The following is a 26193-nucleotide window of genomic DNA, read 5'->3' as shown; positions in this document are numbered from 1 at the left end:
CCCCAAGTCGCTTTCCTTCCTGACGACAGAGCTGCCCCCTAGAGTTGGGGTGCCCAGCGGAAGCTGGCCCGAAAGACGTCCTCGGGCTTCACCTGTAGCCGCTCCCGCGGCCCTGCCCGGGACCAGCACTGGCTGCGGCGCCTTGGGGACCACTGAGTTCGCCTTTGGAGAAGCCCACTCTGAACTCTTCAGTTGCTTGCAGTGTGTCTCTGGGCGAGTCATTAACCTTTCTGAACTTCACCTGTCTCCTCTGTAAAATGGAGCTTAGATTTACTAGCCCTTGGGTTGTAAGGTAACTCAGTGGGATGATCCAGGTGGCAGGTGGAGAGCAAGATAGTAATCACCACCATAATGGGACACTCACTGTGTGCAAGGGACTGCTCTAGGCATTTTGAAATGGCCCTATAAAAAGGTATCATCCACAGATGAAGAAATTGAGGGAAGAAACTGAGATTTAGTGATTTTCCCAGAGTCAGACGTCCAGAGAGGCAGAGCTGGGACTGGACTCAGGTAGACATGGGTACACAAGTGCTGGGGGTGTGGGTGGTGGTCCAAGGTGTGTGAGTTTAGGGGTGTGCTCAGAGGCCTGAAGAATATCCAGCTTTGCCTCCTTTTGTGTCGTTAATCAATGCTGGCTTATAATGAATTATTCATGCCTTATTGATATAATGCCTCAGTGGGCAGGGACCTAAAAGACCATCCATGGGCTTCCCTGGTGGCGCAGTGGTTGAGAGTCCGCCTGCCGATGCAGGGGACGCGGGTTCGTGCGCCGGTCCGGGAAGATCCCACATCCCGCGGAGCGGCTGGGAACCGTGAGCCATGGCCGCTGAGCCTGTACGTCCGGAGCCTGCGCTCCGCAACAGGAGAGGCCACAACAATGAGAGGCCCGCGTACCGCAAAAAAAAAAAAAAAAAAAAAAAAAAAGACCATCCATGCCTATTTCCTTATGAAGAGCCAGGGAGAGACTTGTCCAGGGTCACATGGTCCGGCAGCTCAGAACTGGACTGGAGCTCGGTTCTGTCCCTGTGCTCCTGCTCTTCCACCCATCCTCCTGATTTGGGGGGAGCAATTCTAGGAGAGGGGGAATGCTCCTTCCCACCCACAATCAAACTGCCCACTCAGTACAGGCTCCTCTCCAGGGGCTGCCCACTGGCCACTCCTGTCCCCACTTGTCAGGACCTTCTGCCACTCCCTTCTTCTCCCTCCTGCACACACTCTGGGCCTCTCTCCCCTCACAGGGGTAATGCTCTAAGCAGAGAGGAAACCAGTGCAGCCTCTGGCTCTCAAGGGCTGGCACAAGATCAGCCAATATTTTACCACTGTGTGTGCTTGTGTGCCTGCGTGTGCACTTGTTGTCAGAAAGGGGCTAACATATATAGCAAGTGACTGACAGTGGCATCTTTGGGTAGATGAATTGTGGGTGTTTTTTTCCTTCTTTGCATTTTAAATTTTCTTTAGTAATAAACAAACATTATTAATAAGACAAGAAATAAAAGTTGCTCTAAAATTCTGTTAAGAAAAAGGCTGGGACTTCCCTGGTGGCGCAGTGGTTAAGAATCCGCCTGCCAATGCAGGGGACACGGATTCAATCCTTGGTCCGGGAAGATCCCACATGCAGGGGAGCAAGACTGCGCAGCAACGAAGACCCAACACAGCCAAAAGTAAATTAATAAAAATTTGAAGAAAAAAAGGCCAACAATCATAAAAATGAGCTAGAGGTAAGAACAGATTGTTCGCTGAAAAAAAGAAAATGTTTCTTAAACATAGAAAAAGACTGCTCATAATGATAGAAATGCAAATTAAAATTACACCGCGTTAGCATTTCTTACCTATCAGATTGGCAAAAATCCAAGTTGGACAAGTTCTGTTGGGAAGGCTGTGAGGAAACACTTTCATACATTGCTGACGGGAGTGCAAAATAGTCTAGATCCTACGTAGGGCATCTGGCAATAGCTAGCAAAATTGCGTGTGTAGTGTGTATTGACCCTTTGACCCAGAAATCCACTTCTAAGAATAGATCCTTTAGATGCACTGGTTAAAAAATTACCAAATGATGCTTGCAAGAGGCTAGTCACCATAACGCTATTGTAATAGCAAAAGACTGGAAACAGGGCAAACATCCATCAGCAGGAACTGGTTGAATAAGCCACATGCTGGAGGACTCTGAGGCTGCAAAAGGCATAAGAAAGCTTGTACGACTGCAGAGAGATGGCTGAGGTGAGCTGTTCTGTAAATAAAGCAAGGTAGGTGTCCAGAATAGGCAAATCTGTAGAGACAGAAAGTAGATTAGTGGTTGCCTGGGGCTATGGGAGGATGGGAATACTGGGGAGGGGAAGGAAAACTGTAGGGTATGTGGGTATGAGGTTTCTTTTGGGTGATGAAAATGTTCTAAAATTTACTGGTGATGATTACACATGAAAACCATTGCATTGTACACTTAAATGAGTGAATTGTACAATATGTAGCTTATATCTCCATAAAGCTGTTACTAAGAAAAGACAATGTGAGAAAAGTGTGTATAGTATGCTACTGTAGGAAAGGGAGAAAAAATTATGTACATATGATTGAATTAAACAATATAAGGGTAAGCAACAACAACAATAAAGGTTTTATCAGTCAGGATTCAGTTGGGGAACAGAATCACTTTGAGGTTGTGGTATGGAGGCTTTTTAAAAAAATTTAATTTATTTATTTGGGCTGTGCTGGATCTTCATTGCTGTGCACAGGCTTCCTCTAGTTGCGGTGAGCAGGGGCTACTCTTCGTTGCAGAGCGTGGGCTTCTCATTGCGGTGGCTTCTCTTGTTGTGGAGCACGGTCTCTAGGCGTGCATGCTTCAGTAGTTGCGGTGAGTGGGCTTAGTAGTTGTGGCTCACGGGCTCCAGAGCGCAGGCTCAGTAGTTCTGGCGCATGGGCTTAGTTGCCCCATGGCATGTGGGATCTTCCTGGACCAGGGCTTGAACCCATCTCCCCTGTATTAGTAGGCAGATTCTTAACCACTGGACCACCAGGGAAGTCTGGGATGGAGGCTTTTTGATGGTAATTCGCTTTGCACAATTGTGGAAGAGCTGGGGAAGACAGAGACCAGAAGGGGAGTAAGAGCATCAGAGGAGGCACTAGCCACTCTGAGAAACCAAGTTGGTCCAGCTGTGAAATGCAACCAGAGGTGAAGCTGCAGGAGGTCTGTGGGAAGCTGTTTCCTCTGTGTAGAGGATGCCACTGGGTCTGCCGCTGAGCATCTGTGGTGGCAGGAGGCCACTATTGGTCAACTGTGTCATCAGCTGGGAATAAAAGCTGGATATGGAGTGAAGGAGAGAGAGAATAAGGTGGAAGCTGCAGGTCTTAGACAACTGACTATGACAACCTTCAGAGACCTGACTTTGAAACTTGTAAACATTTTACATAATTCTAAAACAAAATTTATGTTAAAAAATATCTAAAGGGCTTCCCTGGTGGCGCAGTGGTTGAGAGTCCGCCTGCCGATGCACGGGACGCAGGTTCGTGCCCCGGTCCGGGAAGATCCGCGGCTGGGCCCGTGAGCCATGGCCGCTGAGCCTGCGCATCCAGAGCCTGTGCTCCGCAACGGGAGAAGCCACAACAGTGAGAGGCCCGCGTGCCGCAAAAAAAAAAAAAAAAAAATCTAAAGAGTCACTGCTGTATGTTATATATCGTAAGACTTCTCATCACAGGGAAAAAAAATTTTTTTTCTATTTCTTTAATGTTGTATCTACTTGAGATGATGGATGTTCACTAAACTTATTATGGTGATCACTTCATAATGTATGTAAGTCACATCATTATGCCATACACCTTAAAGCTACACAGTGCTGTATGTCAATTATAGCACAATTACAGCTCAATAAAACTGGAAGGAAAAAAAATCTAAACAGCAAAATGAAACAAATAAGCCTATGCCTGTTGAGTTAGTAGCATAATCACATAGAGAGGAACTGTTCCAAGTGGTTTTAAAACAGTAGTGTGACTATACAGTTATCCCTCGGTATCCTGGAAGGATTGGTTCCAGGACACCTGATACCAAAATCTGCAGATGCTCAAGTTCCTTATAGAGTGGCATAGTGAAACAGGAGGGAAGGGGACAGGGCACGACCTTTAAAAGAATGACACAGCCATAGGACATGACAAAAACTTGTTAGAACCGATTAGGTCCAAGATGGCAGAAGATTCAACTTCCAGTGGACCTTGAGCCTCATTACATGCTCCTTGTAATATGTTAGCATGTAAATAACATACCCACCAGCGCCATGACAGTTCTGAGGCTGACCATAAAAGGCCAAAACGTGGGCAGTGGTCCAATTTCTGGAAATCCCTGCCCCTTCCTCAAAATAGTTGTAATAATCCTCCCACTCATTAGCCTATGAAATTACCCAGTCCATAAAAACTAACCACGCCATATTTCAGGGCCTCTTGCCTTCTGAGATGGCCCACGCTGTCTATGGAGTGTGTTTCTCTCTAAATAAATCCACTTCTTATCTATCCCTTTGTCTCTCACGGAATTCTTTCTTCGAGGAGACATCAAGAAGCTGAGCTTCATTAAGTCCTGAAACCAGATGTGTGATCTCAATTAAAAGACCTACAAGGAGTAGGTCAAGTCCCAATCTGGGTTTTGGCAGGGTTCGAGTCCAGGTACGTGGGTTCAAGTCCCAATAGGAATTGCACGGTTTCAATAGTATTTGCATATAGCCTACCCACATCCTCCCACATACTTTAAATCATCTCTAGATTACTTGTAATACCTAATACAGTGTAATGCTATGTAGATAGTTGCCAGTATGCAGCAAATTCAAGTTTTTTTTTTTTGAAATTTTCTGGAAGTTTTTTCCAAATATTTTCGATCTGGGGTTGATTGAATCCTTGGATGCAGGTCTTGCAGATATGAGGGCCAACTGTATGCCCCTAGTGGGATATATCCAAATGACCAGACAAACTTTAAAAACAGTTTTCAGGAATCATGTTATTGGTTATTATGTTGAAATTGTTATTCCGAGACTGCTGTGAGTAGATTATAGGGTAAAGTGAATGCAGGATTTCCAACATGGGAGAAGGAAAACACAGATGTAATTTTGATGATGTTAGGTAAAACCCTGTTGTCTTGAATTTGAGTTGATAGTCATGAATATGAATTCATGATGCATTTTATCAGAAGAAAAACAAATGAACAAACATTTCCTAGCCCTATCCACTGAAAGGTCCCAGAAATAAGACCAACCCAGTAGCAGTTATCATCCCTATGTTTACCAATGTATTATAAAAGGATATAACCCAGGAACAGCCAGAGGGAAGAGATGCACAGGGCAAGTATGGGAAGAGGGTGTGGAGCTTCCCCATCCACTCTGGGTCGTTGCTCTCCTGGAATTTCCACGTGTTCACCAACCTGGAAGCTCTCCGAACGCCCTCCTTTTGGATTTTTATGGAGGCTTCATTACATAGGAATGATTGATGAAATAATTGAATACTGTTGACTGATTCAAACTCCAGCCCCTCTCCCCTCCTCAGAGGCTGGGGAGGGAAGAGGACTGAAAGTTCCCACTGTCTAATCTCAATTGGTTCCCCAGGCAACCAGACCCCAATCTTAGGTCACCTAGAGGCTTCCCAAATCACCTCACTAGCATAACAAAAGACACCTTTCTCGCTCTCCACACGTGGGAGATTCCTAGGGTTTTAGGAGCTCTGCTCCAGGAACAGGGAAAAAGACCAAATGTATATTTCTTATTATGAATCACAATATCAGAGTGGTTAAAAAAATGGATTTAGGAAATCATCAACGGCCGCTAACATCACACAAAGAGGGACAAGACGTTGTGTATTTTCTGATAGAAAGGAGCCTCTCCAAAACTCCGTTTACAAAGCTTTGATCAATCTACCAGTTTATAGGAGACACAGGCGACAGAGGAACGTGTTAAATGACATCCTAGGGAAGTCATCAGCAAAACAGACTGTGGGAATCTCTACAGGTTACACGACCCAGTACAGTGAATCAACAAATAAATTGTGAGAGGGAGGGAGGGAGGGTGGGAAGGAGAGAGAAAGAGAGGGCGGGAGAGGGAGGGAGAGAAAGGGAGTGGAGTGGAACTTGTAGACTAAGAGACAAATCAGCCAATTTCCGTGTATGGAGCTTGTTGGAATTCTGATTCGAATAAACTGTAGTAATTGGAGAAAGTTGAACACCGACTGAATAGTTGATGATATTAAGGAATTACTGTTAGTTTTTAGGTGTGAAAATGGTATTTTTATTATGTTTTAAAATGAGGCTTTACTTACAGAGATACTCACCTTTATGGATAAAATGGTATTTATGAATATGCTTCACAATAATTCAGGAGGAGGAGAAAGTTCGTCATGGATTGTTAATTGTTGAAACTGGATGGTAGATAGGTATGTGGGGTTCATTATATTATTCTCTCTATCTGAGTATATTTAAAAATTTCCGTAGTATTTACAAGACTTATATCTCTTAGATAAGATAAATATGGCAAAATATTAATATGTGGTACTATTCTTTCAACTTTTGTGTAGGTTTAAATTTTTCTAAACAAAACATTAGGAGAAAAGAAATAGTTGCTTTGTCTTGATCCTTTTGCCCCAGCAGGAGTCCTCACAGCCCAGACCTTGTGCCCCCAGGGGCCCTTCTGAACAGTCCTTTGGGCTTGGAAGAAGTCTTATGGTCACAGGATACCACCTGGAGCAGCCTCCCGACCCAGCAAGGTCAGAGCTAGGAATAAAATCCAGGCATTTCTGGACTCCTCCCAAGTGTTGCCTGGGGCACCTGGAACTTCAGACCTTCTCGTTCAGGGCTCCCATCAACTTAGAGAGTCCTGTACAGTTGAGACTTGCCCTCCACTGTCCCTCCCAGTGATTTAATGGTGAACAAAAGTGCTTAAAGGGAAGTAGGGGAGGTAGCTAACAAGCCAGTAAACAAACATTCACGTGACATATTCAAAAGTATTAAGCTGGGAGTCTTCACAGCCTCTGAAGGAGGAGACTGGCTGCTTGGGGGTACCCCACAGGGCTGTTGGGGCAGTGGAGGAGATCCCAGTGGCAGGAAGAGGTGCGCGGTGCGCGGGCCTCTCACTATCGCGGCCTCTCCTTGCGGAGCACAGGCTCCAGACGCGCAGGCTCAGTACTTGTGGCTCACGGGCCTAGTTGCTCCGCGGCATGTGGGATCCTCCCAGACCAGGGCTTGAACCCGTGTCCCCTGCATTAACAGGCAGACTCTCAACCACTGCGCCACCAGGGAAGCCCGGCTTTTTTTTTTATAAAACATCTTTATTGGAGTATAATTGCTTTACAATGGTGTGTTACTTTCTGCTTTATAACAAAGTGAATCAGCTATACATATACATATATCGCCATGTCTTCTCCCTCTTGCGTCTCCCTCCCACCCTCCTTATCCCACCCCTCTAGGTGGTCGCAAGACACTGAGCTGATCTCCCTGTGCTATGCGGCTACTTCCCATTAGCTATCTATTTTACATTTGGTAGTATATATAAGTCCATGCTACTCTCTCACTTTGTCCCAGTTTACCCTTCCCCCTCCCTGGGTCCTCAAGTCCATTCTCTAGTAGGTCTGCGTCTTTATTCCTGTCTTGCCCCTAGGTTCTTCAGAACCTTTTTTTTTTTTTTTTTAGATTCCATATATATGTGTTAGCGTACAGTATTTGTTTTTCTCTTTTGGACTTACTTCACTCTGTATGACAGACTCTAGGTCCATCCACCTCACTACAAATAACTCAATTTCATTTCTTTTTATGGCTGAGTAATATTCCATTGTATATATGTGCCACATCTTCTTTATCCATTCATCTGTCAGTGGACACTTAGGTTACTTCCATGTCCTGGCTGTTGTAAATAGAGCTGCAATAAACACTGTGGTACATGACTCTTTTTGAATTATGGTTTTCTCAGGGTATATGCCCAGTAGTGGGATTGCTGGGTCATATGGTAGTTCTATTTTTAGTTGTTTAAGGAACCTCCATACTGTTCTCCATAGTGGCTGTATTAATTTACATTCCCACCAGCAGTGCAAGAGGGTTCCCTTTTCTCCACACTCTCTCCAGCATTTATTGTTTGTAGAATTTTTGATGATGGCCATTCTGATAGTTGTGAGATGGTACCTCATTGTAGTTTTGATTTGCATTTCTCTAATGATTAGTGAAGTTGAGCACTCTTTCATATGTGTGTTGGCTATCTGTTGTATATCTTCTTTGGAGAAATGTCTATTTAGTTTTTCTGCCCATTTTTGGATTGGGTTGTTTGTTTTTTTGATATTGAGCTGCATGAGCTGCTTGTAAATTTTGGAGATTAATCCTTTGTCAGTTGCTTCATTTGCAAGTATTTTCTCCCATTCTGAGGGTTGTCTTTTCGCCTTGTTTATGGTTTCCTTTGCTGTGCAAAAGTTTTAAGTTTCATTAGGTCCCATTTGTTTATTTTTGTTTTTATCTCCATTACTCTAGGAGGTGGGTCAAAAAGGATCTTGCTGTGGTTTATGTCATAGAGTGTTCTGCCTATGTTTTCCTCTAAGAGTTTGATAGTGTCTGGCCTTACATTTAGGTCTTTAATCCATTTTGAGTTTATATTTGTGTATGGTGTTAGGGAGTGTTCTAATTTCATTCTTTTACATGTAGCTGTCCAGTTTCCTGCACCACTTATTGAAGAGGCTGTCTTTTCTCCACTGTACATTCCTGCCTCCTTTATCAAAGATAAGGTGACCATATGTGCGTGGGTTTATCTCTGGGCTTTCTATCCTGTTCCATTGATGTATCTTTCTGTTTTTGTGCCAGTACCATACTGTCTTGATTACTGTAGCTTTGTAGTATAGTCTGAAGTCAGGGAGCCTGATTCCTCCAGCTCTGTTTTTCTTTCTCAGGATTGCTTTGGCTTTTTGGGGTCTTTTGTGTCTCCATACAAATCTTAAGATTTTTTTGTTCTAGTTCTGTAGAAAATACCATTGGTAATTTGATAGGGATTGCACTGAATCCCTATCAATTTAGGGATTAGCAATTTGTAGATTGCTTTGGGTAGTGTAGTCATTTTCACAATGTTGATTCTTCCAATCCAAGAACATGGTATATCTCTCCATGTGTTTGTATCATCTTTAATTTCTTTCATCGGTGTCTTATCGTTTTCTGCATACAGGTCTTTTGTCTCCTTAGGTAGGTTTATTCCTAGGTATTTTATTCTTTTTGCTGCAATGGTAAATGGGAGTGTTTCCTTAATTTCTCTATCAGATTTTTCATCATTAGTGTATAGGAATGTAAGAGATTTCCGTGCATTAATTTTGTATCCTGCTACTTTACCAAATTCATTGATTAGCTCTAGTAGTTTTCTGGTAGCATCTTTAGGATTTATGTATAGTATCATGTCATCTGCAAACAGTGACATCTTTACTTCTTCTTTTCTGATTTGGATTCCTTTTATTTCTTTTTCTTCTCTGATTGTTGTGGCTAAAACTTTCAAAGCTATGTTGAATAATAGTGGTGAGAGTGGGCAACCTTGTCTTGTTCCTGATCTTAGAGGAAATGGTTTCAGTTTTTCACCATTGAGAACAATGTTGGCTGTGGGTTTGTCATATATGGTGTTTATTATGTTGAGATAAGTTCCCTCTATGCCTACTTTCTGGAGGGTTTTTATCATAAATGTGTGTTGAATATGTCGAAAGCTTTTTCTTTATCTATTGAGATGATTATATGGTTTTTCTCCTTCAATTTGTTAATATGGTGTATCACATTGATTGATTTGCATATACTGAAGAATCCTTGCATCCCTGGGATAAACCCCACTTGATCATAGTGTATGATCCTTTTAATGTGCTGTTGGATTCTGTTTGCTAGTATTTTGTTGAGGATTTTTGCATCTATGTTCATCAGTGATATTGGCCTATAGTTTTCTTTCTTTGTGACATCTTTGTCTGGTTTTGGTATCAGGGTGATGGTGGCCTCATAGAATGAGTTTGGGAGTGTTCCTCCCTCTGCTATATTTTGGAAGAGTTTGAGAAGGGTAGGTGTTAGCTCTTCTCTAAATGTTTCATAGATTTCGCCTGTGAAGCCATCTGGTCCTGGGCTTTTGTTTGTTGGAAGATTTTTAATCACAGTCTCAATTTCAGTGCTTGTGATTGGTCTGTTTATATTTTCTAGTTCTTCCTGGTTAGTCTCGGAAGGTTGTGTTTTTCTAAGAATGTGTCCATTTCTTCCATGTTGTCCATTTTATTGGCATATAGTTGCTTGTATTAATCTCTCATGATCCTTTATATTTCTGCAGTGTCAGTTGTTACTTATCCTTTTTCATTTCTGATTCTATTGATTTGAGTCTTCTCCCTTTTTTTCTTGATGAGTCTGGCTGATGGCTTATCAATTTTTTTTATCTTCTCAAAGAACCAGCTTTTAGTTTTATTGATCTTTGCTATTGTTTCCTTCATTTCTTTTTCATTTATTTCTGATCTGATCTTAATGATTTCTTTCCATCTGCTAACTTTCGGGGTTTTTTGTTCTTTCTCTAACTGCTTTAGGTATAAGGTTAGGATTTTTATTTGAGATGTTTCTTGTTTCTTGAGATAGGATTGTATTGCTATAAACTTCCCTCTTAGAACTCCTTTTGTTGCATCCCATAGGTTTTGGGTCGTCGTGTTTTCATTGTCATTTGTTTCTAGGTATTTTTTGATTTTCTCTTTGATTTCTTTAGTGATCTCTTGGTTATTAAATAGTGTATTGTTTAGCCTCAATGTGTTTGTATTTTTTATAGCTTTTTTCCTGTAATTGATATCCAATCTCATAGCGTTGTGGTCAGAAAAGATACTGGATATGATTTCAGTTTTAAATTTACTGACGCTTGATTTGTGACCCAAGATATGATCTATCCTGGAGAATGTTCCATGAGCACTTGAGAAGAAAGTGTATTCTGTTGTTTTTGGATGGAATGTCCTATAAATACCAGGTAAGTCCATCTTGTTTAAAGTATCATTTAAAGCTTGTGTTTCCTTATTTATTTTCATTCTGTATGATCTGTCCATTGGTGAAAGTGGGGTGTTAAAGTCCCCTACTATGAATGTGTTACTGTCGATTTCCCCTTTTATTGCTGTTAGTATTTGCCTTATGTATTGAGGTACTCCTATGCTGGGTGCATAAATATTTACAACTGTTATATCTTCTTCTTGGATTGATCCCTTGATCATTATGTAGTGTCCTCCTTTGTCTCTTGTAATAGTCTTTATTTTAAAGTCTATTTTGTCTGATATGAGAATTACTACTCCAGCTTTCTTTTGATTTCCATTTGCATGGAATATCTTTTTCCATCCCCTCATTTTCAGTCTGTGTGTGTCCCTAGGTCTGAAGTGGGTTTCTTGTACACAGCATGTATACGGGTCTTGTTTTTGTATCCATTCAGCCAGTCTGTGTCTTTTGGTTGGAGCATTTAATCCATTTACATTTAAGGTAGTTATTGATATGTATGTTCCTATTACCATTTTCTTAACTGTTTTGGGTTTGTTATTGTAGGTCTTTTCCTTCTCTTGTGTTTCCTGCCTAGAGAAGTTCCTTTAGCATTTGTTGTAAAGCTGGTTTGGTGGTGCTGAATTCTCCTAGCTTTTGCTTCTCTGTAAAGGTTTTAATTCCTCCATTGAATCTGAATGAGACCCTTACTGGGTAGAGTAATCTTCGTTGTAGGTTTTTCCCTTTCATCACTTTAAATATGTCCTGTCACTCCCTTCTGGCTTGCAGAGTTTCTGCTGAAAGATCAGCTGTTAACCTTATGGGGATTCCCTTGTGTGTTATTTGTTGTTTTTCCCTTGCTGCTTTTTTGTTGTTTTTGTTGTGGTACGCGGGCCTCTCACTGTCGTGGCCTCTCCCGTTGAGGAGCACAGGCTCTGGACATGCAGGCCCAGCAGCCACAGCTCACGGGCCTAGCTGCTCTGCAGCATGTGGGATCTTCCCGGACCGGGGCATGAACCCGCGTCTCCTGCATCGGCAGGTGGACCCCCAACCACTGTGCCACCAGGGAAGCCCTCCCTTGCTGCTTTTAATATTTTTTCTTTGTATTTAATTTTTGATAGTTTGATTAATACGTGTCTTGGTGTGTTTCTCCTTGGATTTATCCTGTATGGGACTCTCTGTGCTTCCTGGATTTGATTGACTATTTCCTTTCCCATAGTGGGGAAATTCTCAACTATAATCTCTTTAAATATTTTCTCAGTCCCTTTCTTTCTCTCTTCTTCTTCTGGGACCTGTATAGTTCGAATGTTGGTGTGTTTACTGTTGTCCCAGAGGTCTCTGAGACAGTCCTCAATTCTTTTCATTCTTTTTTCTTTATTCTACTCTGCAGTAGTTATTTCCACTGTTTTATCTTCCAGGTCACTTATCCATTCTTCTGCCTCAGTTATTCTGCTATTGATTCCTTCTAGAATTTTAAATTTCATGTATTGTGTTGTTCATCATTGTTTGCTGTTTAATTCTTCTAGGTCCTTGTTAAACGTTTCTTGTATTTTCTCCATTCTATTTCTAAGATTTTGGATCATGTTTACTACCATTACTCTGAATTCTTTTTCAGGTAGACTGCCTATTTCCTCTTCATTTGTTTGGTCTGGTGAGTTTTTACCTTACTCCTTCATCTGCTGTGTGTTCCTCTGTCTTCTCATTTTGCTTAACTTACTGTGTTTGGGGTCTCCTTTTCGCAGGCTGCAAGTTCATAGTTCCCGTTGTTTTGGGTGTCTGCCCCCAGTGTCTAAGGTTGGTTCAGTGGGTTGTGTAGGCTTCCTGGTGGGGGGGACTGGTGCCTGTGTTCTGGAGGATGAGGCTGGATCTTGTCTTTCTGGTGGGCAGGACCATGTCTGGTGGTGTGTTTTGGGGTGTCTGTGACCTTATTATGATTTTAGGTGGCCTCTCTGGTAATGGGTGGGGTTGTGTTCTTGTCTTTCTAGTTGTTTGGCGTAGGGTGTCCAGCACTGTAGCTTGGGTCGTTGAATGGAGCTGGGTCTTAGTGTTGAGATGGAGATCTCTGGGAGAGCTTTTGCTGTTTAATATTATGTGGAGCTAGGAGGTCTCTGGTGGACCAATTTCCTGAAGTCGGCTCTCCCACCTCAGAGGCACAGGCCTGACACCTGGCCAGAGCACCAAGACCCTTTTAGCCACACGGCTGGAACAGGAAACTGTTTCTGTTCAATTGTAGAACAAAGTGGGGCTGGAAAGGGGACTTGATTGGGGTTTTCTTTTCAAAATCCTCTTTAATGAAGCAGGAGTGGGTGAACTAATCCAAAGTGAAGTCTGTTATATCTTGCTGGGGCTTGGAGCTGACATCCTCAGGCTTCTCTTGGTGCCTGCAGAACCAGTAGATCTCTGCACCCACCCACGAGATTCTTAAGAATTTATATAGAGGCCTGAACTGGGTTCATGTAGACCATCCAGATGGTCTCAACAATGCACTTCTGTCTCAATGCTGTATTCTTGAAAATGGCTCCCTCTTTATTGGCTTTTTAAGAGACATTATCCTGTATGCTAATAGCTTGTGAAATTATTATGATTTCTGCAGTGAGCCTATGTTAAATAAACTGTTGACAAAGACAATATCGCTTGTATTCCTTTTCTTTTTTTTTCTTTAAAAAATATTTATTTATTTATTTATTTTGGCTGTGCCAGGTCTTAGTTGCGGCACACGGGATCTTCGTTGTGGCATGTGGGATCTTTAGTTGCAGCATGTGGACTCTTAGTTACAACATGCATGCGGGATCTAGTTCTCTGGCCAGGGATCGAACCCAAGACCCCTGCATTGGGAGCACGGAGTGTTACCCACTGGATCAACAGGGAAGTCCCCTGCATTATTTTTCAAGGCTTTGGAACCATGCTAGTGATTCTTTTGAGTATGAAATGAAAGGGCATTGGGCTCTGAGTGGGAATAGGTGGACCCAGTGTTATTTGTGTGTTCCAAAATTACAAATTGTGACCTCTCTCTGGAAGAAAAGGCATCATAGGGAGGTTGGGAAGAGTACAGGGAATAATGCTGATAAAGAACTGATACAGTGGCTGGTACACAGCTGTTGCTCAAGAAATGACGACAGCTCAAAGAGATTGATTAGACCTGCTTGGGAAAATAGGCATAAAAGCCCGAAAACGACGGATTGGAATGAAGTAGCGTTGACAACTTAGAGCAGTGCTTCTCATATTTTGATGTACACAGGAATCACCAGAGGTCTTGTGGAAATGCAGGTTCTGATTCAGTCAGTCTGGGGTGGGGCCTGGGATTCTGTCTTTCTAACGGAATGTCACCCAAATAACAAAGGAGCATGAAATCAACTAGGTAGATTGTGAAACACAAGTCACAGTTCTATTTTGTAAAACAAAGAAACCCTCTCTAATTTCTTAAGATACGAGGTAAGAACAAAGAAAAACCAGGAGGGCCATCTTGTGGAGAAACCTGTCACCAGTGCTAGAGGCCCTCAACCCACTTGAGTGATCTTAGGAAAGATCACTGTGCCTTGTCCAACCATGGACCATCAGGGCTGGATGGCTCACAGGCCCCACCTCCAACCCAGTGGTTTTAGGAGACCGAGGCCCACAGAGGGGAAGGGACTGACCTAGATCACCAGCTAGTTATGGCATCTACAAGGGAGCCTTCCTGGGAGGGGTGGGTGCTGTGCAGTTGAACTTGAAGGATGAAAAGAGGTTGGATAATGGGCCAGTTTGGTCCAGACCGAAATGGAAGTGTGCAGTGAGTTTGAATCCAGCCTCTACTATTTGTTGCTGTGACCTTGAAAAGTTATTGGACCCTTCTGAGCCTCAGTTTCCTCATCCATTAAATAGGGGTGACAATGTCTGTTTTGTAGAATTGCTGTGAGGATTAAGTGGGATAATGAATTTAAAAATCCCTGGCCAGAATGTGGGATCATTGAAGGCTGGGGAGGCCTCCTAGAGGAAGCCCATAGAAACCTCTGGGTTTACCTGGAAGCACTGGATGGGTGTGGCCTAGCCTGGGTCAGGGCGGCTGGTCTGGTGGGGACAGCCAGGCTTCTGTCAGTCACCCACTTCCCAAGGGTTTCTCTAATACTGACTCATGGTCACTTGGGTCTCACCTCCAGGTGCCCCAGGGAAGGTGTGGAGACAGACTATCTCCAGACAGCAGTGGCTGCAGGAGGAAGATGATAAAGCAGCAGTCACTTCATTCTGCTGGTTCAGGACCATGGACATCAAGGATGGCAGCTGGGCAGCTGTGCCAGCCAACTGCTCCCTGGCACCTCTGCATCCATCAGGGAGGCCAGGGCTTGGAGAGTGACCAACTACCAGCTGTCTGCAGGTTTGGCTCCATCAGTGTCCTTTCCACCTACCAGATGTTCATGCTGTGGCTCTTAAATCCGACCAGCTGGGTTAGAACCCTGGCTTCACCACTTACTGTGGGGGTAGGAAGAGTTATTTACCCTCCCTGTGCTTCAGTTCCACCCCCATAATCTGGTGGTGATAATGTCCATTTCATAGGGTGGTTTGGGGGACAAAATGAGATAATCCACACAAAATCTTACCGTGGGGCTCATTAACTGTTAGCTATTATCATTATGTTATTTTTCAAAGGCCATTCCAAGTACTTCCTCCTCCAGGAAGCCTTTCTGATCTACACTAATGACTGAAAGATATTTGTCCTCCTCTGATCCCACAAGAAATAGCAATGACTTCTTGCCTTGGGATAGAGATGTGTGGGACCCCACTATCCCCAAATCTAAAGAGGCTGTAAATGCCTAAAAGGCAAAGAAGAGAAGACATGGACATCCCCCAGGGTCTGAAGTACAACCCATTCTGATATGTTTAATGTGTATCTTTTTGTTTGTACTGTATGTACCTTTGCAAATCTGTGTTGTTTTGTGTGCAAGCATTTTTATTGGTATCGTGTTTTAGGTCTCATTTGGTTGTTTTACTCTTTCTGCTCAGCACTTGGTGTTTCAGTCCATGTTGCTGTAAATACACGTGGTCCTTGCATCTGTAGTTGCGTAGTAGTACCACATTTTACCTATCCATCTACTCCCCCAGTGTGGACACTTAGGTTGTTTCCAGCTCCCAGTAACCACAAAACAACCCAGCAACAAAATCCTCTTACATGTCTCCTGATGAGCCTGCAAGAGAAGGAACTGGCTTTTAGGGTCAGAGTTCGCTGTGTTTAGTTTCCCTCATTACTGCCAAGACTCTTTGCCGGAATGGCTGTCCCAGGCTACCCCCACCAGCAGTGCACCTGGCCATGACACCCCTCATTCCCCACCACCATTTGGCATTATCCAGTTTTTCTAATTTTTGCCAGTCTAATCGGTGTAAGTGGTATCTCACTGTCATTTTAATTTGTATTTTTCTGATCATGAACAAATCCGACCATCTCTTCATATGCCTGCAGGCTTGCTGAGGTTACTGTTCCTTAAATGCCCACCCAAGTGCTTGGGGTCTGACTTTCAGCGCCTGGGGGCGCCAGACCAGGCTCCCGAGTCGCGAGCCACGGGCCTGCGGGAGGTCGTGCATCCGGGACCGGGAGGCTGGGACAGCTCGCAGAGGAGACATTCCCAGGGGGACCTGCGGAGCCCCAAGTGGCTCCGAACCGCTGGGCCGTGGGCTGGTCGAGGGAGCCCGTAGAGAGACCCGCAGTCTGGCCCGGGAGGGGAGGCGGTCGGGAGGTCGGAGCAGCTGCGCCCGCATCGTACCCAAGAGCCGAGGAGGGGCGAGGGCTCTGGAGGAGTGGCTGCCGCCTGCACTCCGACGCTCCCGGGAGCCTCGTCCTCACCCCCGGCTCAGCTCCTCCTCCCTCAGCTCCTGGGCCCGGTCGGGCCGACGGGCCGCTCGCGACCAGGCAGAACACAGAGGAGCTCCGGAGCGGCGGCATGGAGGAGGAGCTGGCGTGGGAGACCCAGGGCCGTGAGTCCGCGGGGCGGGGGCCGGGACAGGGGCGGATAGAGGCCGAGAGGATGCGCCGCAACCCAGCGGGGGCGACCGAGCCTGAGATCTGCGCGGTCCGCGTGGCCACCTGCGTCTTGGGCTTCTTTGTGGCCCCGAGAGGAACTCGCACCTGGCGGAGGGGACATTGGCTGCTCACCCGGGACTGGGGGTGCTGCCCGCCCTGGAGCGGGGAGCTTGGGTGGAGGAGACATTAGCTCGAAAGAAGATGGGAATACGATCCTTTATTGGGTGCTTACGTTGTGTACCGGACTGAGCCGGGCTGGCACTTCATTTGATCTCCACGGCAGCCTTCTGGGTAGGACCTACTGTTATCTCCATTTTGCGGAAGAGAAAGCTGAGGCACAAAGTGGTTAAACAAGTTGCCCAAGGTCACACAGCCTTAAAGTGGTAGAAATGCTGAGGGTCCCAGCTCCCTTAGAATGTCAGGACTGGATGGGGAGTGGAGGAGGTATGGTGTGCTGCAGGGGGGATCAGGGCACCTCAGAGGCCCCTCCAGGAGTGTGCCTGGCTGCTAGGGCCTCTGGGCCAGGCAGTGGCATCCCTGTGGACATCAGCCAGCTTGGGGGACCTTTGGCTGCACTGCCTGGTAAAGGGAGAGAAGGACTGTGCCATTTTCCTCACTGGGATGCAGATGGGAGTGGGGGTTCTATCAGGTGCTAAGCCTTTCAGACAGGTACAGGGTCCTGCTTGGGGCAGGCATCACTTGAGCAGGCCCTTAAAGAATGTGCAGCAATGGATCATTGGGGTGCGTGGGAGGGAATTCTGCGCAGAGGACCCAGCATAGGCAAAGGCTCAGAGGCCAGAGTGCCGTGTGTGTCTGTTGTGGCCAGAAAGAGGATGCATGGATTGAGATGCATGGAAGAGATGAGACTGAAGTTGATTTCACTGGCACTCTCCAGGGCCTCCATGCTCTTCTTCAGGCTCTTGGCTGTTTGCCAACACAAACCAGGCCACTCTCCCGGCTTCCGTCAAGAGAAAGGGAGTCAGAGCTGGTAGGAATCTCTACAGATCACTTTTTCACCCTCCCCTGATTCTACAGTGGAACTGAGTTCCCCAAGGGGGATGTTTCCTGCTGTTAGAAGGTAGCAGTGCGGGAACTAAACCCCAGCTTCCCTAAGCTTACGCCTGAACTACCAGATCTTTTGCTGAACCTGGATCATGGTGGTTTTCGTCCAAGAGTTTAAGGAAAGGAATGCTCAGGACACAGTTGCTTCCCGGAGGTGTTTGAGATCTGAGAGGGATTCTTCCAGAAGGGCCCTCTCCTCCCCTATAGGAAAGGCAGACCCTTTTAGGGGTGAGGAAGAGTGGCGCCATCAATGGGGACCACACTTGGAAGGAGATGTTTCCCCCTTTCCCCTGAAGTATTGACATGAAGCTCTCCCTGTCCGCATACACCTCTTTCCTGCCATTTACCTGAGCTTGTGGTTTGGTTTTCCAGGGAGCAAATGAGTCTCAGCTGGGGCCACATCTTATATAGTTCAAAAGCCCTGAAGAGACTTAATGACTTGTGTGTCACTTATTCATTCAGCAAATATATGCCAGGGCCTGAATTTAGGGATATAGTAGTTAACAAGTCAGACAAAAATCTCTCCCTTCATGGGCTTATATTATAATGGAGGAAGCAGACAGTAAAGCTAATAAATATGTAAATATAGCATAGGCAAGTGGCGAGGGGTGGTGTGGAGAAAAGCAGTGCAGGGAGGTGGGTAGGGAGGGTGTTTCCTTGGTTGGGGCTTCACTGGCTCAGAGAGCCCTGAACGAAGGAAGCCCCACCAACCCCCAGGTCTCTGGCCGCCAGAATTTATTCTCTGACCCTTTGTTTTGGAGGAATAATAGTGATGATGACGATGGTACTATTTGCCAGATACCATGCTAGGAGCTTTTCACATACTTACATCCAATCATTACAATAACCCTGCAGGGCAGCTCATGTCCCCATTTTGCAGATGAGGAAACTGAGGCACAGAAAAATTAAGTAACCTAAGTCACACAGCCAGGAAATGGCTCAGCCACAGGGCAGCAGCTCTGAGGTCCATAGGTTGCATCTGTGAGGCCTCAGAAAGCCCCAAACCCTCTCCTGTATTTGGAAAGCCACGTGGAATTTATCTGGAAAAAACAAATTGATGGCAGTCTTCTCTGTCACTTTAATGTGACAGCCTTCCCTGCCAAGACACTGGCGACCTGTCCCTGGATACACAGAGGGGCTGGGTCTGGACATTTGTAGTGGACCAAATGTGCAGGATGTAGGCTCAGCCGCAGTAAAACCTCAAATTACATGCCCTGTACTGATTGTGCAAAGGGCCAGCCAATATTGGGTTGGCCAAAGAGTTCATTCGAGTTTTTCTGTAAGATGTTATGGGGAAACCCAAACGAACTTTTCGGCCAACCCAATATTTGTCCCTTGTGCTTGTGTATCTAAGCCTTTCTGAAGTGGGGACAGGCATCTGTCAGCTTGGGGATTATCAGTGTCGCTCATGGAAGCAGAGTTTTGTGGATTCCTCCATGTGCTCAGCTTTGGGCCCACTGTGAAGTGTGGGTGGGTTGGCAAGTGTCAGGTGTGGCCAGAGCCCCCAAGGAGCTTGAGGTCCAGCCAAAGAGACAGGACATCCTTATAAGCCAAGAGCAGTCAGGATGACAGCAGCATGGGGTTCTGGTGAGATAAGCCCTGGACTACGTCATCAGGCCTGAGTCCCCCTGGCCTGGCCACCAACCCTCTGAGCCCACCGCTGGCCATGGCAAGGGGCTGGAAGCGGGGCTTGGAGGTTCCTTCTAGTCTGAGACTGAGATGAAGGTGCAGTGACAAGGATGAGAGGAGTGCAGAGACCACAGAGAAGGCAATCAGAGAGGGCCCCACAACCAGGAGGCAAAAGCTGGTTAGGATTAGGGGATGAGGAGAGAAGAGGTGGAGGGACGAGGACAAAGAAGCCGGGTGAACACGCGCCTCTGGCCTCGCCCGGGCCTGACGCAGTGGGTGGCTCGGTAAATCCTGGCTGCCTTCTTCACTGATGGAGCCATGGGAAAGGTGGTTATCGACTCCAGTGGGAATGAATTGCATTTCCTTCCTCAAGAACAGCAATAGCAGTCAGGACAACTGGATGACAGGGCACCTCTGAGAGGGGAGGGGCACACACCTGGCTCCTGTGGATGGTCTTGCCCACGGTCTCCCAGCTTTAGGGTTCTGCCGAGTCCTGGTCACGTGGACATGAGGTGCGCTGGAAGGAGAAGCAGCCTGTCTGGGGAAGTCTCCAACATTAAGAAAGAGGAGAAGCATCCACCCACCATTCTGAGCTGGAAGACCCCCTGCCCAGGAGATATTCAAGCCAGGAAGGGGCTGTTCCCTGGGAGGGAGGATGAAGGAGCCGATCGGGAGGAGAGTACACATCAGGGCCAGAAATCACGTGTGTAAAGGGGCTCCGGCTGGGAATAATGCTATAGTGTCACCTCCACACAGGAGGGACAGTTCCCGGAGCCTGGGGCAGGCACATCGGCACGTGTTAACTTGGGGGAGGCTCAGGCCCTGGCCTCCTTGACCACTTTGTCTCAAAATCTCTGAGGCCCAAAGTCAGGGTCAGGATTCCAGCGCTCTTAACTCTTAATCCTTGTGACCCATCCAGAAGGCTCCTCCAAGAAACAGATTTAGAGTCAGGAGGCATGGGGGTCAAAGGTCAGGAGTCGGAGGCTGGCAGATAGGGACAGGCACCTGGAGAGACAAACGTGGCCTGGTGCCTCTGGTCAGAAGTCCAGGGGTTCTGGACCAAGGGAGGCTGATGTGTCAGTTGCAATTTTTTTTTTTTTTTTTTACAGTGTTTTGTTTTAAAATCTTTATTGAATTTGTTACAATATGGCTTCTGTTTTATGCTTTGGTTTTTTGGCCACAAGGCATGTGAAATCTTAACTCCCTGACCAGGGATCCAACCTGCACTCCCTGCACTGGAAGGCGAAGTCTTAACCACTGGACCACCAGGTCCCTGAGGCATCCTCCCAACGTGGTTCCGGCGGGCAGCCTCATGGAGCTGCCTCTCCAGAGGACGCACGGTGTGGACAAAAAGGGGTGCAGGACCCCCGACACTGTGTAAGGAGGATTGGGGAACAGCCCCTCCCTGGCCTGAATGTCTCCTAGGCAGTTCAGTTCTCTGAGGGCCTGCTGTGCCTACTGAGTGTGTAAAACTGTTGTGGGCCCAGGCCTGCCCTTGGCCTGGTGAGGAGGCAGACCAGGCCTCAGGGAAGGGTGCAGGTGGGGTGGTTTGCAGCCCTGCTGGAGAAGGGGGCAGAGGGAAAAGCCATTCTTCTGGTTGGGGACACTGGGGATGGGCCTGGGTACCACGTGGGGTAGCCTCTCCATGTGTTGGGGCTTCTAGCTGTCAGGAGCATCTTAGAGGAGATGCCAGGGCCTGGGTGAGAGGTCAGTGGAGGCTGAAAGGGTTGGATGCAGGATTCCTGACTGCAGCAGTTATCCTCTGTCTGGTTTGATGTGACAGGGGTACAACTTGGGTCTTCACAGCCTGCCTAGGGCTCAGTAATAGTAGCAGGAATTCTAGGGTGTGTCTGGTGTATTTTGGTTTTCAGAGCACTCATCTACCTGTTTCCTGGTGGTTCTCACTCACCCCTGGAGAGGGGAGGAGAGCAGGAAGGATTGGTCCTATTTATAGATGGAGGCAGGTACAGAGGAGGGCAGCAAGTCACCTTAGGTCACACAGCACATTATTGGTGACTGGAGCCTTGGTCTCATCTCCTGGACAAGCACTTGCAAGGAAACATGGACTTGCAAGTTGAACTTGCATCTTATGGATGATAGGATGCTAATGCCAGATTCAGTCATTCATTTACTCGTTGAATGATTCATTTGTTCAATAAGTATTAAGGGCTTACTCTGTGCTGGCACTGTGGTAGGTGATGGGGACAGCAGAACCCATGGCAGACATGGTCCCAGCCCTCTTGGAGCTGATAGTCTTGTGGGGGAAAACAGACATTAAATAGAGTATCTCACAAATAGTTCATTCCCACTGTCACAATTTGAGAGCATGTGGGCGTCAGAGGGGCCCTCTCGGCCAGAAGTCCTCCCAAGGAAGTGGCATTTTTGTGGGAGCCAGTGAAAAAGGGCAGTGTTTTCAGGCAGAGGGGACAGAATGGGAAAGGAAGGGACAACTCGTCCCCAGAGATACCACACAGAAAATTAGTGTTTTCTTTTGTTGCCCCATCACATGCTGAAAACTGTGGAGGGAAGTGGGTTCATGGGTTGGAGGCTGGCTTCCCCCAGGCCTGCTCAGATGTGCTGAGGGCCAGAGACCAGGGTGAACTGCCAGTGCAGTCTGACAGTGAGTTTGAGGGTGGGGGGTAGGTCAGAACCCTTCAACCCTGTTCTGAAGGAAGGAGGGGACAGAACCCAGGCACTCAGGATTCCTCAGGGACTTGGAAAATAATCCTCAGACACAGGTGGCTGCCCAGCAGAGGGAGCAACAGGAACAGACTTAGAGACAGGATGTTGTCTGGCATTTCTGAGAAGCAGTGCCAGGCTATGCAGGGCCTCATAGGCCCAAGGTTTAGGCGTTTGATCCAAGAGCAGTGGGAAGCTGGGAAAAGTTTTAGGTGGGGGACAGACGGATCTAGACATGGTGTTTTACTATGTTCATTTCAGCAGCTGCAGAGTGGAAGAGGAGGGGGTCAGAGTGGGGCTGTGGCCCCAGCCGACTGGTCACCAGAGCCAGCAAAGGTCCTTCCACCCCGCAGACCAGCTGTCCTGGCCGGGAGGTAGGGAGGCTGTGCGAGGTGGGCCGGGCAGCCAGCTGGTGCCTCACAGGTTTCCTCTCCCTCCTGGCGGGTGGGCAGGGTGGCCCTGCACCGGGCTGCGGGCGCAGGGCACAAGCAGGCTGTGCGGCTGCTCTTGGAACACGAGGCTGCTGTGGATGATGAGGATCTGGTACGGGTCCCCTCACGCAGGCATGTCTGTGTGCGCATGTCCGTCTTCCTGTCTGTCTCAGGGTGGGGCAGGGGCATCAGAACTCATTCTGGGTCTATGAGCCAGCTGTCATTGCCGAGGTTGTCACTGATACACGGACGAACAGGTGCAGGCTGGGCAGTGGGTGAGTCTTCAGGGGCCAGTGACAGTGTACCAATCCTATTTTCCCTTTGCACAGTCATAAAGATGTCTTCATTTTCAAGGGCCTTTCAGTTCTCAGCCTTTTCAGTCCCTCGTGATGTCATGTGAACAGGGAGAAACATGGGCTATAGAACAGGTAATTGGGTGGGTTGACAAAGGCCTCATTAGTAAAGTCATCGGGAGGGAGGTCTCTCATGATATGCCACAGGGCTCTGCCCTGACAAACACTAACCCACAACCTGGATAAAGACTAACAGTCTTACTTAACAAATTGGCAGGGAGCACACTGCTAAGAGAGAGAGCAGAATAGTAACAAGGTCTACAAATTTATCTCTACGGGTCTGGATAAAGAGTTGAATCTGACAACAGCATTTGACAGGGATACATTTTTAAAAAATTATAAACTTCTCTGCAGAAACTTAGCTTCCATGGAAATACTTTTCTTTGTCCTGACTTCTCTTTGCTCTGAGGACCCACCATGAAGGGGGCTTGATTACAAATCAGGGCTGGGGGTGGGGCAGCAACACCTACCTCCCCACTCCCTCACCCCATCTCCTCCCTGCTCCTGCTTAGACCTCATTTAGAGATGACCCTGGAAGGACAGTGTCTGGTTTCCTTAGTCTGAGTGTCCCAATAAACCACTGGAACTTCTTGCATCAGCCTTTTGCCCACAAAGACCCTCACTGTTGGGACTTCCCTGGTGGCATAGTGGTTAAGAATCCACCTGCCAATGCAGGGGACACAGGTTTGAGCCCTGGTCCAGGAAGATCCCACATGCCGCGGAGCAACTAAGCCCATGCGCCACAACTACTGAGCCTGCGCTCTATAGCCCGTGAGCCACAACTACTGAGCCTATGTGCCACAACTACTGAAGCCCGTGCGCCTGGAGCCTGTGCTCCACAACAAGAGAAGCCACAGCAACGAGAAGCCCGCACTCCGCAACGAAGAGTAGCCCCCGCTCACCGCAACCAGAGAAAACCTGCGTGCAGCAAGGAAGACCCAACGCAGCCAAAAATAAATAAATAAATAAAAATTTTAAAAAAGACCCTTACTATCACCACCATGCTCTGTTATTTCTTCCTTGAGGGACTGAGTGAGAAAAGAAGATATGAGGGAGAATAGTAAGAGAGGGTGCTTACAAATCTTCTCTGTTTCCTTTGCAAACAGCAATAAATACGTTTTGAAAAATAAGAAGGCTGGTAAGCGTGCCTGCTTTAATAACAGGAGGGTAGAGGAGACACTGGAGAAGGGAAATCCTGTTGTTGGGGGGAAGGTCTCTAGTGAAAAGCCACAGGGCTCTGTCCTAGATAGTTCCTGGAACTAGGACAGTGAGATATCTTGGGGTTCGAACTGGCAAGAGGCTCTGTCTCCCATGACTCTCCTCCCCCAGCCTTGAGCCTTGACCCTTTTCATTCCCAAGCTCCTGTGGGCTTCTCCCCTTGGACTCTGTCCTTTGTCAGCCAGCAAGCCCACAGTTACTGATATTCTACCAGTAGCTGAGCTCTGAGCCAGTGCTGGGTCTCCTGGCCTCTTTGGTTCTAGCTGAGACCAACTCTAGTCCCCATTTGAGGTGCTATGGTGGATCCAGCAGCTTCCCAAGGTTTCAGGAGGAAGGGCTTAAATTCTTGTGGTCACTCTTGACTCTCACTTCCAGCTTCTGCTCGGTTTTCGCCGTCCTCTTGAAATTTTGCACATAGTCCTTTGTCTCTACCTTGGCATCACCCCTAACATGGATCACAGTCCTTCTCCCCACTTTCCATTCACACACTTTGATGTGGGGCAGGCTTTCCAAAATAAGAGATGGAGGGGATTTACATTACACACAAAAACAATGTAAAAATCCTAAAATCCTGTCTTTGACATTCCTGTTCTTTATTATTTTCTTTCCTTTACCATATGCTTTCTTTTTTTCTTTATTTTAAATTTATTTTTTAAATTGAAGTATAGTTGATTTACAATGTTGTGTTAATTCTGCTGTACAGCAAAGTAACTCAGTTATACATATAAATACATTCTTTTTTATACTATTTTCCATTATGGTTTATCCCAGGACACTAAATATAGTTCCCTGTGCTATATATACAGTAGGACCTTGTCCATCTATTCTATATGTAACAGTTTGCATCTACTGACCCCAGACTCCCAGCCCATCCCTCCCTCCTCCCCCCCTCCCCCTTGGCAACCACAATTTTGTTCTCTGTGCCATTCCTGTTCTTTAAAGTCCCTTGGTCCTTTCCTTGTCTTGGACTTGGCCTCTTCCCCTGCCCCACTTTCAATGCTGTCATTGTCTGCACTGTCCCCGCCCTGCCTCCAAATTCCTGCCATCATGCCCAGTCAGTCCTTTCTGGGTTTCACCTTTCATCCCAACCACTTGTCACAGCTTTTACCCAAACCCAGTTCTGTCCCTAAGAGGGATTCTGGTGCCAGCCACTAAGACCCCTTTTCCTGGTGCTCCCCCAGAAGCTCTTTGTGGAGCCAAGTGGGGAAGTGGTTGTGACTAGGATGCTCTGTGCAGGTGCTGGGGTGAGGCACCCTTTCCCCCAGAGGTCCAGACTGTGAAATTGAGGCGGATTCAGGACTAGGCCAACCCTGTTCTTCTGGCAGCTTAGAGTGTGCTGGGGATGAGGACACATCAGGGGACACTGATCCGTTAGCCCTTCCTGAGGTGGGCTCTGCATTTCTGCTCCCAGCTGGACTTGGGAGCATTTTCCCACTGCAAGCCTGCTTATGCTTGTGGGGAGATTCTGTGGCCCATCAGTACCAGGTCACCCTGTGGGCTCATTCTATGAATGACAGGCTGTTGGCCTCACCAGGGGACCCAGAGCCACACATGACCCTGTTTCTGTGGGAAAATATGTTCTGGTCTTTGAACGCCCAACTTGGAGACAAACTTTGGGGCTGCCCAAAGCTGAAGGAGGCCAGTGCAGTCTGTAGGCAGAAGGTGGTGATGATCTCCCAGACCTCTGTTCTGCTCAGACCCTGCCACATCCCACCACACTCGAGGAAAGACAGAGAGAAACCACTTCTAAGAGGGCGGCTGGCTGTCAGTGCATCCTGGGAGGTGAGTTTGGAGGCCTGGGGGTGCTCTTCACAGAGAAGGAAAGACTCAGTAGAGGTGGGGATGAAGCCTGCCCTCAGATGCAGAACCCCACGAAGGTGGAGGGCAGTGCAGGGG

General features: G+C 46.9%; 1 protein-coding gene across 1 annotated transcript in view; it reads left to right on the top strand.

The window, feature by feature from the left end:
- Positions 1 to 924: 924 nt before the first annotated feature.
- The window catches only part of ANKDD1A (ankyrin repeat and death domain containing 1A), a 51205-nt gene continuing 25936 nt past the window's right edge, over positions 925 to 26193 (top strand). The window contains 4 exon segments of the mRNA XM_032624557.1: positions 925 to 2243; positions 15073 to 16883; positions 20217 to 20319; positions 22719 to 22868. Of these exon segments, the coding sequence (XP_032480448.1) occupies positions 16846 to 16883; positions 20217 to 20319; positions 22719 to 22868 (291 nt within the window). The 5' untranslated portion in view covers positions 925 to 2243; positions 15073 to 16845.

Source organism: Phocoena sinus, chromosome 2, assembly GCF_008692025.1.
Source record: "Phocoena sinus isolate mPhoSin1 chromosome 2, mPhoSin1.pri, whole genome shotgun sequence".
Taxonomy (NCBI): domain Eukaryota; kingdom Metazoa; phylum Chordata; class Mammalia; order Artiodactyla; family Phocoenidae; genus Phocoena; species Phocoena sinus.
The sequence above is the reverse complement of the archived record's forward strand: the minus strand, read 5'-3'. Positions and strand labels throughout refer to the sequence as shown.